Source organism: Erpetoichthys calabaricus, chromosome 8 (genome assembly GCF_900747795.2).
Source record: "Erpetoichthys calabaricus chromosome 8, fErpCal1.3, whole genome shotgun sequence".
Lineage (NCBI taxonomy): Eukaryota > Metazoa > Chordata > Cladistia > Polypteriformes > Polypteridae > Erpetoichthys > Erpetoichthys calabaricus.
Genome location: NC_041401.2, coordinates 192,601,631 through 192,615,543, shown reverse-complemented (window position 1 = coordinate 192,615,543; position 13,913 = coordinate 192,601,631). Strand labels below are relative to the sequence as shown.

Sequence of the window (13,913 nt, the reverse complement as noted above, 5' to 3'; positions counted from 1 at the left end):
CAGCAAAGGAACTGAATACTTCTAGGAATGAGAGATTTCAGTTGATGACCTTTCTGAAGACATATTCTCACTTTGTCACAATGGCTTACTGAATGTAGACTGATGGGTAAAAACGACAAATTTCTCCATTTAAAATTAAAGTGCGCAGCAAGCGAAGGACTCTGAAGACTTTCTTAATCCACAGCTGAAAAAAAAACAGACGTGACTGGATGGAAGCTCCGTCCATTACAGGGGAAAACTGCCCGCTGTTCGGACATCCTCCTTAAAATAAAGCGGGCGGCTTTTCGGTTTCCTTCATCAGCACAGGATAAGGGAAGACGAAACTTTTAAAAAGCATCTCCCATTACTTGAGATGGAGAGCACAGGGGGAAGCCCCTCGCCGGCATCCAGCCGACAGGGAGGAAGAGACGGACTGAACGGCCGAAGTGTGGGGGAGCCCCCCCCGAGACATCATTTTTACTCTTTGGACAGAAGCCTAAAAAGTGTGAAGTGAGTAATGTGTGGTGAGTCACCCGTCTCCTGCCATTGTTCTCTCTCAATGCAGCGACAAACTGCTGCTCAATGGCGCTCATCAATATTGCAGAGGCCCTCAACAGGTGCGCTCACATCCCCTTCCAGCCCCTTTCGTCTGAAGAGTAATTGCTGCAGCTTGTCGGCCACTTAGCTGTCATTGTGGCAAACGCCGAGTGAACAATGCGGGAAACATGGGGGCTTCAAAAACGAACGCACGTGTGGGGAAGAGGGGGGAGGGGAAGGGCCAACTTTTTTTTTTCCCTCCTGCAGCCTTTCATATAAATGACCGACAACAAAGCCGGCAAACTCTGTGCAGACAGTGAACTTTTATTTGGGTGGTTTAAGCATCTCAGTACTGCACTGCCAGCCTGAAGGACAAACCACCGGCATATAAACACATCCGAGGAGGACCTCGTCACACATTCTCACCTTTGTTACCTACCAGGAAGTCTGTGGACACATGCAGGATCAAGATTTTGAGAAACCCAAATGCCTGCCAAAAAGCTTGAGCACTTAAGCAAGACACGCGGCATGGCAAGCTACACGTTCTGAAAGTGGCAGAGCATGGCAGCATTTGTTTCCCAGTCAATGAAAGAATGTGTGGCATTTCCTGGCTGCACAACTCCTGTAGCAGCAATTATTCTAATTAATCTACGATGGCCCCTCGGTGACACTTCCATGGTTAAGGGCACATCATCATGAGAACCGAAGCTGGCACCAGTCATCGTGAGCAGCCACTCCGGATTTTGGGTAACGTCAAAGAGAGAGTTTACTTTTAGTAATAAATAAGAAAAGCTTGATCTTCAAATGAAGACTGAAATTCAAGAGAAATGCACAACTTCTGTATTTATGATGGGTGGGCTAGAAAAAAAGATGTAGGGACACACGACACACGCTTTTTTTAATACATGGAGAAATAGAAATGAAAGGCACTCTAAGATGGACAGACAGACAAAATATGGCAGATGGAAACGCTCTATTTGATAGACATACACTATATGACAGGGGTCTCCAACACATCACTCGTGAGCTACCGGTAGTTCACAACCCCTTTCCAAGTAGCTTGCCAAAGGGTTAATGAATCCTACACAAATTTGAAAACTTGATTAGTCAAATTAGGGGTGGGCGATCTTTCCAAAAAATCATATCACGATCCGTTGAACACAAAATCACAATCCACAATCTGAACTGCAATCTCTCTTTTCAATGTGGTAGACACTTAAGAGAATATCTGGACTCAAACTCATCAAGACCGAAGTAACACTTTATTTTAAATATCAAACAAAGTTGAATTCAATTGTTCTCTCGTTTGCTAGCTAAGCGGAACACGTCCTGAAGATGGCGAGTTGAGTGAGGAAGGCCCCTCCCCTCGGCCCGCTGCGTGTTTCTCGAATTCACGCAAATAAATCAGAACAGCAAGCGAACTGTGATACATAATGTAATGAGAGAAGTCGCTAAATCAACCGGAATGTTCAAGCAAATTATAGAAAAAAACCTGATCTAAATCTGTTAAGTAGTTCTCTCATGAAAAGTGGACAGACGGACATTGGATTTTATATATTATACAGTGCATTCGGAAAGTATTCACAGCGCTTGATCACTTTTTCCACATTTTGTTATGTTACAGCCTTATTCAAAAATGGATTAAATTCATTTTTTTCCTCAGAATTCTACACACAACACCCCATAATGACAACGTGAAAAACGTTTGAGATTTTTGCAAATTTATTAAAAATAAAAACATTGAGAAATCCCATGTACATAAGTAATCACAGCCTCTGCCATGAAGCTCCAAATTGAGCTCAGGTCCATCCTGTTTCCCCTGATCATCCTTGAGATGTTTCTGCAGCTTCATTGGAGTCCACCTGTGGTACATTCAGTTGACTGGACATGATTTGGAAAGGCACACACCTGTCTATAGAAGGTCCCACAGTTGACAGTTCATGTCAGAGCACAAACCAAGCATGAAGTCAAAGGAATTGTCTGCAGACCTCCGAGACAGGATGGTCTCGAGGCACAAATCTGGGGAAGGTTACAGAAAACGTTCTGCTGCTTTGAAGGTCCCAATGAGCACAGTGGCCTCCATCATCCATAAGTGGAAGAAGTTCGAAACCACCAGGACTCTTCCTAGAGCTGGCCAGCCATCTAAACTGAGCGATTGGGGGAGAAGGGCCTTAGTCAGGGAGGTGACCAAGAACCTGATGATCACTCTGTCAGAGCTCCAGAGGTCCTCTGTAGAGAGAGGAGAACCTTCCAGAAGGACAGCCATCTCTGCAGGAATCCACCAATCAGGCCTGTATGGTAGAGTGGCCAGACGGAAGCAACTCCTTAGTAAAAGGCACATGGCAGCCCGCCTGGAGTTTGCCAAAAGGCACCTGAAGAACTCTCAGACCATGAGAGAGAAAATTCTCTGGTCTGATGAGACAAAGATTGAACTCTTTGGTGTGAATGCCAGGCTTCACGTTTGGAGGAAACCAGGCACCGCTCATCACCAGGCCAATACCATCCCTACAGTGAAGTATGGTGGTGGCAGCATCATGCTGTGGGGAACTGGGAGACTAGTCAGGATAAAGGGAAAGATGACTGCAGCAATGTACAGAGACATCCTGGATGAAAACCTGCTCCAGAGCGCTCTTGACCTCAGACTGGGATGACGGTTCATCTTTCAGCAGGACAACGACCCTAAGCACACAGCCAAGATATCAAAGGAGTGGCTTCAGGACAACTCTGTGAATGTCCTTGAGTGGCCCAGCCAGAGCCCAGACTTGAATCCGATTGAACATCTCTGGAGAGATCTTAAAATGGCTGTGCACCGACGCTTCCCATCCAACCTGATGGAGCTTGAGAGGTGCTGCAAAGAGGAATGGGCGAATCTGGCCAAGGATAGGTGTGCCAAGCTTGTGGCATCATATTCAACAAGACTTGAGGCTGGAATTGCTGCCAAAGGGGCATCGACAAAGTATTGAGCAAAGGCTGTGAATACTTATGGACATGGGATGTCTCAGTTTTTTTATTTTTAATAAATTTGCAAAAACCTCAAGTAAACGTTTTTCACGTTGTCATTATGGGGTGTTGTGTGTAGAATTCTGAGGAAAAAAATGAATTTAATCCATTTTGGAATAAGGCTGTAACATAACAAAATGTGGAAAAAAGTGATGAAGCGCTGGGAATACTTTCCAGATGCACTGTATATTAGTAAACCTTCAAAATAATGTGCAGGTAAAGTCTCAACAGCATTCTCAGCATTTCTGGAGCTTAGTAGAGCCAGATAACTAGAAGAATCTTCACCAAGCAGCTCTGAAAATGTCTGCTTTGTTTGGGTCTCCATACCTCTAGGTGAGTCTGACATGAATGTCATGAAATCAAAGATCAGAACAAGACTGACAGACGAACATTGAAATGACTCCAGAGTGAACCTGAGTGGCTCCACTCCACCATACACCTCAGTGCCAGTCATCTGACTAACTAAACAACACATCACACAATCGACTGGACCTGTCAATAAAGTGACACAGTGACACGTGACAAAATGACAAATGAAGTCATATCTCTGGATTTGGAATTGCATTGTTTTGTTTTGACTGCATTCACGTTTTAATTCAATGGTGTGAGATCCACTAGAAAATGCATACAGACATACAAAATGCACTTGCAGGTGAACTCAATATTTTTTGTGATGTTTTAATGCGAAATGTGAGTTGTGGACACCAACATTTTGTAAATGTTCAGGCAAAACAAGCTTATTCAGTTTGTTTGGGTTGAAATAAGCTATCAGAAGAAACATTAGAAAACATGAGGAGCCCTTGGCCATTTTCATTTTGCAAAAGTAGCTCTCAGGGGAAAAAAGGTTGGAAAGCCCTGCTATATGACACAAAGACTGACAGGCAGGCACTATATGACAGACAGACATGAAAAACTATATGACAGACACAGACGGATACACACACACATACATAATATATAAACATACATAGAAATGCACCCACACAAACACATGAGCAAATTCCATGGACCACTACACTAATACTGGGCTGGGCCTCTTTTAGCTCTCAAAACGGCCTCAGTTGTTCGTGCATGGATTCCACAAGATGCTGGACACACTCCTTTGAGATTCTGGTTCATGTTGAAATGATTGCATCACACGCAGCTGCAGCAGGTTTGTCCACTGCACATTCCTCTCCTGTTCCACCACATCCTAAAGGCGTTCGACTGGATTCAGATCCAGTGACTGGAAAGGCCACCGAAGAGCACCAGACTCGTCGTCATGTTCATGAAATCAGTTTGAGAACCATTTTGCTTTGTTGATACAGTGCATTGTCAAGCTGGAAGTAGCCATTAAGAGATGAGAAAACTGTGGTCATCAAGGGATGTGCATGGTCAGCAAACAATACTTAATCAGGCATTCAAGTGAGAATCGATTATGATTAATGAGCCCAAATTGTGCCAAGAAAACATTCTTTAGGCCATTAGACCACCACCAGTCTGGACTGTTGACAGAAGGCAGGTTGAGTGCACGAATTCATTCTTTTGGCACCAAATTCTGACCCTGCCATCTGTGTGCCCTCAGCAGAAACTGGGATTCATAAGACCAGGCTACTTGTTTCCCCGTTTTTAGCTGTCCAATTTTGGTGAGCCTGTGCCCACCACAGCCTCGGGTTTCTGTTCTTGGCTGACAGGAATGGAGCCCACAGTGTTGCTCTGCTCTTGTAGGCCCATCCACCACAAGGTTCAACGTATTGTGCATCGCTGTGCATTCTGCAGTGGTTTCTGCTCCCCACAGTTGTCCAGAGTGGTCATCTGAGTTGCTGTGGACTTTCTGTCAGCTCTGTCCTCTCTCACCAACACAGCATCACCATTTGCAGAACTGACACTTATTTTTTGGTTTCTGCACCATTTTGAGTAAACTCTATAAGACTGCTGTACATGAAAATCCAAGGAGACCAGACAGAGGAGCAGTTTCAGCGACAGACTGCTGTCACTGTCCTGCTCCACTGACAGACTGAGAAGATCATTCCTCCCCCAAACTATGCGTCTCTTCAATTCCACCAGAGGGGGTAAACGTTGAACATTATTCAAGTTATTGTCTGTTTTTTACCTGCATTTTTTATTACTCTTTAATATTTTTTGCTGCTGGAGTATGTGAATTTCCCCTTGGGATTAATAAAGTATCTATCTATCTATCTATCTATCTATCTATCTATCTATCTATCTATCTAGCTACAGAAATACTGAAACAATCGTGCCAGGGTCGAAATCATCGAGATCATTTTTTTTTTTTTTTAAATAGACTTTAGCTGCAGACTTTCAGAGATTTACTCCACTGAGCAGGTTGTCGCTGTATATTATATGTCAGTGATAACACCTGGCTGCACTACGGTTAAGATGAGGGTTGCAGGAGGAGTTATCTGACATAAGTCGAGTAAACAGAGTGACAAATCCAATCGGCTGTCCGGCAAAGTCAATGAATTGCAGAGCTGTGGAGGTCTGCACCTGGACCCGTCTCCATTTTTGATTTATTCTGGTGTTTGACGTGAACATTAATTGAAACTCCTTACCCGTGTCTGCATTGCACGTGTGCCATGTGATTGGCTGATTACATAATGGCCTGGCTAAGGAGGTGTAGAGGTGTTCCTAATCACTTGCTCTTAAGTGTTTGTATTTATGCATACACACAAATGAACGTATACAGTATACACACTCATATACACATAACATACAAATATACACTCACATACACACACACGTCACTCCTCCACTTGCCCACCCCCTAAGCAGCACACCAAAGCCTCCTCTTTCCTTGTCCGCTATGCACAGCACCTGGAGATGGTGCACGCCATGAAAGGCGCTATATAAAAAAAATCCTGAAACTTAACATTTCTATAGAGGCCTGCTGACCTTAGAAAAGTGAAAAGGGAGAACAACTCACAGTTACTGATGACTCCACCCAGAGGATCGCCCTTGAAATCAAATTCAATGTCCATGTATTTGCCCTGTAAATAAAAACACACACACACATGTTGAAGATATTTTTCATCTGCATAAAACACTCCACACCTCCCAACAATGAGAGACGTTCTGAGAAAGACAACTCCCTGGTGTCTGGATGCTGATCCTCCCAAACATAACAAAGGCCTACTTGTCTTCATTTCACATTGTAAAGCTAAACTGCACAGATCCTCAAACAAAGCAGTTTACTCCCCTTTAACATTTGGATGTCCTTTTCTTTTAACAGCGGGCAAACGCCTACATTTAAAAAGAGGATATTAATCTCACCCAGTGGGACCACCACTCCCCACCTCACAAAAAAAAAAAAAAAAAAAAGTCACGTCTTAAAGAAAAAAGTCTTCCAGGCAAAGACATCAAATATCACATTGCATGGGTGGGCAAAAATATATAGCCTGGAGGATGCCAGCTTAGCATACCACTGTTGCCTCTTATAATTTGTTCCTTCAGAGTGATGGACATAAAAGCTCTTTAGAACTGAGAAGCTCAATAGTTGGTAAATAAAGGATCCTTCCATTTAGGGACCCCATTCAGCAAGTTCAGCATTTACTGTAATTCAGTGGTCCTTAAAATTTTTCTTTTCACTCGCAACCCAGTTTTGCCTATTTTGTGTCTACACAACCCACCATCACCATGTAGCTTCATCCTCAATGCAGATTGTAGTCCAAGGCGTAGAGGGGTCCCTGCTGATCGTTGTCCCAGCTCCCCTTGGGACAACTGTTTTGTGGATTCCCTTTGTTCATGACGACCCACCGCAAGACATTCGACAGACCGTTCTTGACCCTTTGCCATTGATTGTGACTCACACCTCAAGCCTACCAGAGTTCAGACATCACGCGACTCCATCCCTTAGTTTCAGAAACACTACATGTTCATGCAGGTTAGAGTTATGGACAGTCAGAGTGTACAATGAGGCACACGAGGCAGGAACCAACCCTGGGTGGGATACCAGGCCATAGCAGATTTCACAAGGACGAGTGAAAACCATCAGCACCCAGCACAGCACCCCTCAGACAAAGATGGCAGCTCTGTATGATTACAGGGGCACAGTTACAGGCAGCCTGGCTGGCTGGCACACTTGTACTCCTTTTCAGTGTTGGCAACGTTAGATGATGAGATTTCATAGATAAATGAAAATCCCCTCACGATAAATAAAGTCACAAAAAGGAGGCAGCAGTTAATGTGTGTGCAGTTAGTTTTGCCCATTTTGAGGATTCTGTTTTTCTTAAGCCACTAATGTAAATGGTGACAAAACCCAAAAAAGGCCCACAATGGATATTCAGTCTAAAAGGACAGCATTACAGGATGAAGACCATGCCTGGTAGGTTGGCCCGACATACAGTGGTGTGAAAAACTATTTGCCCCCTTCCTCATTTCTTATTCTTTTGCATGTTTGTCACACAAAATTTTTCTGATCATCAAACACATTTAACCATTAGTCAAATATAACACAAGTAAACACAAAATGCAGTTTTTAAATGATGGTGTTTAATATTTAGGGAGAAAAAAAATCCAAACCTACATGGCCGTGTGTGAAAAAGTAATTGCCCCCTTGTTAAAAAATAACCTAACTGTGGTGTATCACACCTGAGTTCAATTTCCGTAGCCACCCCCAGGCCTGATTACTGCCACACCTGTTTCAATCAAGAAATCACTTAAATAGGAGCTGCCTGACACAGAGAAGTAGACCAAAAGCACCTCAAAAGATAGACATCATGCCAAGATCCAAAGAAATTCAGGAACAAATGAGAACAGAAGTAATTGAGATCTATCAGTCTGGTAAAGGTTATAAAGCCATTTCTAAAGCTTTGGGACTCCAGCGAACCACAGTGAGAGCCATTATCCACAAATGGCAAAAACATGGAACAGTGGTGAACCTTCCCAGGAGTGGCCGGCCGACCAAAATTACCCCAAGAGCGCAGAGACGACTCATCTGAGAGGTCACAAAAGACCCCAGGACAACGTCTAAAGAACTGCAGGCCTCACTTGCCTCAATTAAGGTCAGTGTTCACGACTCCACCATAAGAAAGAGACTGGGCAAAAACGGCCTGCATGGCAGATTTCAAAGACGCAAACCACTGTTAAGCAAAAAGAACATTAGGGCTCGTCTCAATTTTGCTAAGAAACATCTCAATGATTGCCAAGACTTTTGGGAAAATACCTTGTGGACTGATGAGTCAAAAGTTGAACTTTTTGGAAGGCAAATGTCCCGTTACATCTGGCGTAAAAGGAACACAGCATTTCAGAAAAAGAACATCATACCAACAGTAAAATATGGTGGTGGTAGTGTGATGGTCTGGGGTTGTTTTGCTGCTTCAGGACCTGGAAGGCTTGCTGTGATAGATGGAACCATAAATTCTACTGTCTACCAAAAAATCCTGAAGGAGAATGTCCGGCCATCTGTTCATGAACTCAAGCTGAAGCGATCTTGAGTGCTGCAACAGGACAATGACCCAAAACACACCAGCAAATCCACCTCTGAATGGCTGAAGAAAAACAAAATGAAGACTTTGGAGTGGCCTAGTCAAAGTCCTGACCTAAATCCAATTGAGATGCTATGGCATGACCTTAAAAAGGCGGTTCATGCTAGAAAACCCTCAAATAAAGCTGAATTACAACAATTTTGCAAAGATGAGTGGGCCAAAATTCCTCCAGAGCGCTGTAAAAGACTCATTGCAAGTTATCGCAAACGCTTGATTGCAGTTATTGCTGCTAAGGGTGGCCCAACCAGTTATTAGGTTCAGGGGGCAATTACTTTTTCACACAGGGCCATGTAGGTTTGGATTTTTTTTCTCCCTAAATAATAAAAACCATCATTTAAAAACTGCATTTTGTGTTTACTTGTGTTATATTTGACTAATGGTTAAATGTGTTTGATGATCAGAAACATTTTGTGTGACAAACATGCAAAAGAATAAGAAATCAGGAAGGGGGCAAATAGTTTTTCACACCACTGTACAAGTACAAATTTCACTGCTCTTCTCAAACTTGAACCCGAGTCAAATGCCTTCTGAATCCTGCCAGCTTGCACTGGCATTTCGAGGCGTCCTATTTATTGGCTTGTTGTGTCATCAGGATTTCATTTGCATGAGACTGCAAAGAAGCAGATGCGACTTTCTGAAGGCATTACACGATGAATCAGCAGCGGAACATTCTGGAGGACAGATCAGAAATATTTACATAACAAAAGGAGCCAAAAATATCTGCTCATGTGAGACAAACACAAGCATAAGTTTCATATATAACAAAGAATCAAAACATTTGGAAACATTCTAGATCTGTCCACCTGTTTTCATAACCTGATCTGCCAAAGTCCGGTACTACTGCAGGAAACTACAACCTGTTAGGCCCACAGCAAGAACCAAGCCAACCTTGCACATGGAGGGACGATTTGGAGTGGGGAACATGCAGAATGTGGATCCCTGGGCAACCATTTTAAAGAGTAGGATGTACATCAGGGCTAAATTGTCCACCACGGCCTTGTCATTCTGGCCCTTTTAATCATCCCTTGCCTCTAACTGGCTAACTGTCTCTGACCAGTTCACCACCTAATACACGGGTGTAGAACTCCGGTCCTGGAGGGTCACAGTGGCTGCAGGTTTTCATTCTAGCCATCTTCTTCATTATTGATCAGTTTTTGCTGCTAATTAACTTCTTTTGCTTTAGTTTTAATTAACTTGACTCAGGCCTCTTAGTTGTCTCTTTTTTCCTTAATTACCAGCCAAACAGTAATGAGACACAAGACGAGCCACCATATGAGCAGCTCAACTATGCCCATCACACAATAGCTGAAAATAAAGAAAGGTGAAGGTCTCTTTAAGGGTGATCTGTCAGGTCACCAAAACATCTTGACAGTTTTGGAAATGTCTGCTGTGGCAGAATGAGAGCAGCAACAAATAACGGGTTTAATTAACAGCAAGAATGACCTTCTCATTAAGAGACTGGTTTGAGTGAAACTGGTTGGAGTTTGAAGCCCCAGTTTAGCTGGTCGTCTGTTGGCTTGTTTCACATCTCATTTCTGTTTGGATGCCATTTAATGAAGAAAGGAATCAATTCAGAGGACTGAGTCCTTAAAAACAGGGCTATGAAAATGAAGAGAAAAGGAGTTCATTAGCAGTGAAGACTGGTCACTGATTAGGAAAAGGGAACAGAATGAAAACCTGCAGCCATGGCGGCCCACCAGGCCTGGAAATCGACACCCCTGACCTAATAGCTAAGTTGTGGCGAGTGGACTTGCGCAAAAATCCAGGTGGTGCCTGAAATGGCTCCACACTCCCTATGAAAAGCGCTTTGAGTAGTGAGAAAAGTGCTATATATAAATGTAAAGAATTAATTATCATTACATGACCACCAAGTATATTATAAAAAGGTGAAAACCCCTACAAGAGCCTTTTGACAGGTGAGAACTAAATAAGTGCTTCTAAACAGTCCAGAAGGGTGTTATTAAAGTTTAAAAAAATAAATAAAAAACACACTTGGCTCTAATTGCGCTGCAAACCCTGCCCATATTAAATGGCCTCTGCTGATTTTATTACTCCTCCTGCTGCTCCTTTAAAACACTCCTAAATTAAACAAGTTCTTCTCTTCCAAGAAAGCATGGGAGTAGGGAGGAAATAAATAAATAAAAGATCATCCTTTTCATACTGAAAAGGTGTGAAAATTCGAGTATGACACCGATGGCAGCTCTGCAGCCATAAATGACAAGAGGCTCTGTTATATATGTTATATGAGCTATTCTCATTCAAGTACTGTTTCTCTGTGCAACACAAATGGTTGATTCTGCAAAACACAGGGAAGTCACGATCACATCTGGCACACTACTGTTAAACACCTCTGTGCCTGCAATTGACTTTGCGTGGACATTTCACTGACTGACCATCGGATTTTGCTACGCAATGGTGTTGTGAAGTCACAGCACTGCGCCATCCTGAGGACTCAATGAGAAGATGGATGGTGTTAGTCCAAGTCTGAGCAAACGTGGAGAACGAGGTCAAGGGGTGCTGGTGGAAGTGGTGCAGGAGTCTCTTTGCTGGCCAGGTACTCACAGATGACAGATGGTGGCTTTAATCCCTGTTTCATTTGCCTCATTAGGGTGAAAAAAGAAATGGAATGCATGAAATGTGTATTCCTTACTAGCCCCACTGCAATAGCCTCCCTTGACACCTGTAGGCAGCACTGAAGTTCAACGTGTCACTACGGCCAGGGCGGTCAACAACCTTTGTACTTATATGCATAATCTGTTTATGAATTATTCTTCCTTATACAATGCGTTTTATTTCTATATTTTATTACATAGATTTTTTTTTGTTTTGTCTGTTATGCTGCATCATTCTGTGAGAAACTAGATAGATAGATAGATAGATAGATAGATAGATAGATAGATAGATAGATAGATAGATAGATAGATAGATAGATAGATGTGAAAGGTGCTATATAATAGATAGATAGATAGATAGATAGATAGATAGATAGATAGATAGATAGATAGATAGATAGATAGATAGATAGATAGATAGATACTTTAGTAATCCCAAGGGGAAATTCACAATGTAAAACTTGGACCCTGAAAGGAGAAATGCTGAGAAAAATGGTTGCTTGCAGGGAGTTCTAGTAAAAGGAGGTCAAGCTCCTAGCTAAACATGGATTGGTATAAAAACAATAAAATCTTTTAAGTTATATATGGGTTTTGGCAAAAGGTTCACCTGCTCAACCCTGGGTTTTCTGAAATGTGGACCTCCACAACCTTCCAACTTGCATGCTCTAAGAGCACTGGGTGTTATGATCATATTTTTGTTTAGTTTATCGTAAGTCCTCTTCACATTGTTTTTGATCATTTCTGATCCATTTCTGGGTTTATTTATAATATAAATCTATTGCTGTTGTCACACACGTGCGCATGGCAGCCAACTAAAGGAATTACTCTCATTCAGGCCCATGTCAGACCAGGGGGTGGTGGAGTGCACTAACTCTTCTCTGAGGACCAGTTATGAGAAATTCAGCCTGGCCCGGACAACGCCACTTCCATTTCCACCCAGCTCACTGATGACGTCATTTCTGGTCCTGGGCCTAATGATGTCACTTCCAGTTCCGGCCCTACTGATGATGTCACTTCCTGTCCTGGGGCCAATGACACTGCTTCTGGTTCCGGCCCTACTGATGACGTCACTTCCTCCTCCATTCTCCCTTAAAACTGCCATCTTTGTACTAGCAAATCAGTTCAGTGGTGGAATTGAACCTGTACAAATCTGTAACTAACAATTATCCACTGCAAGCATGAACAGTATACAGGTGGCTGCCCCAAACTTTTTTCAAGTGGCTCTTTGTTGTGCATATGACAGTTATTAATAAAAATAATTCTTTGCATTTATATAGTGCTTTTCTCACTATTCAAAGCGCTCAGCAGGTTAAGGGAGTTCTTTGCGATCAAATGTCACACTTTCCATCTAAGCTTCGAAGTGGTGAGACGCTAATCGTCAAGACGTTTGTGTAAATTGTATTTGTGAAAAATAAACGATATCCAAAATATGGCTAATAAGAGAAAACTTAACTGAAAGTGGCATAATTCTGTTCTGTGACGCCTCGCTGACTTGTCATTTTTATTTTAGACCCCCATTATTTACATGTGGTAGCCACGAATGTGTTTGTAAGCCGTGAGATGGGTTTCTGAGGTAACTCGTTGGTGGCCTGGCATCGATAGATCACCTTCAACGAGTTAACTCTTATTTAGCTGTCAGCATATTAATAAACTTGTGTTACACAGAGTAGTTCCAGTACAGAAATTATTTCACATCTTTCTGGACGACCTCATGTTTTTATTAATATTATACAGTAGATTCATTTTTGGGTTTATTTAAATTGTGAATCTATTGGCATTAACACATTAACTGCCACAGTGAAAATGGGTACAATTGTTCCTGATGCAAGACCTAATGGAGCTATCATTTAGAACTTAGTATTTTAGAATATCTGTGCCAAATCCAATTCATTTCAAAGGAATATTACACCCAAAAATCGATTTTTTTATCTATTACTCATAACATGTTGTTTGTAAAAATGGCCTTGAAATATTTGTGATCTCTTAATTTTATGGAGAATGGAGATAATGATGCTAATATAGTAGGCTTCAATTGAGGCCAGCGGTGTCCAACGCTGAACAACAGTAAACCGTGTTAAAACATCTATGGAAAATTTCAAGTTACTCGCGTCGCATAATCCACATGTCCGACACCTATTTATATGCTCACAACATCTAAAACACATGTATTTTTTCAGAAAAAAAATTGTTCAAATAAATACTTCAAGACAAAATTCAACCTTTTGAACGGAGGACCCGCCTTACCCTTCTTTCATTGGGCAAGGACCCCATCTTCAGTTCACAGACTTAAATTCACTTGAAT

At 42.3% G+C, this 13,913-nt stretch overlaps 1 protein-coding gene across 9 annotated transcripts in view; it reads right to left on the bottom strand.

Annotated features, from left to right (window-relative positions):
* The window catches only part of myo1b (myosin IB), a 248,800-nt gene that overhangs the window by 114,161 nt on the left and 120,726 nt on the right, over nucleotides 1-13,913 (bottom strand). For all 9 annotated transcript variants that reach the window (XM_051930300.1, XM_051930302.1, XM_051930301.1 and 6 more), the window contains exon 7: nucleotides 6,440-6,503. In XM_051930300.1, coding sequence (XP_051786260.1) covers nucleotides 6,440-6,503 — 64 coding nt within the window. The remainder of the gene's footprint in view (nucleotides 1-6,439; nucleotides 6,504-13,913) is intronic.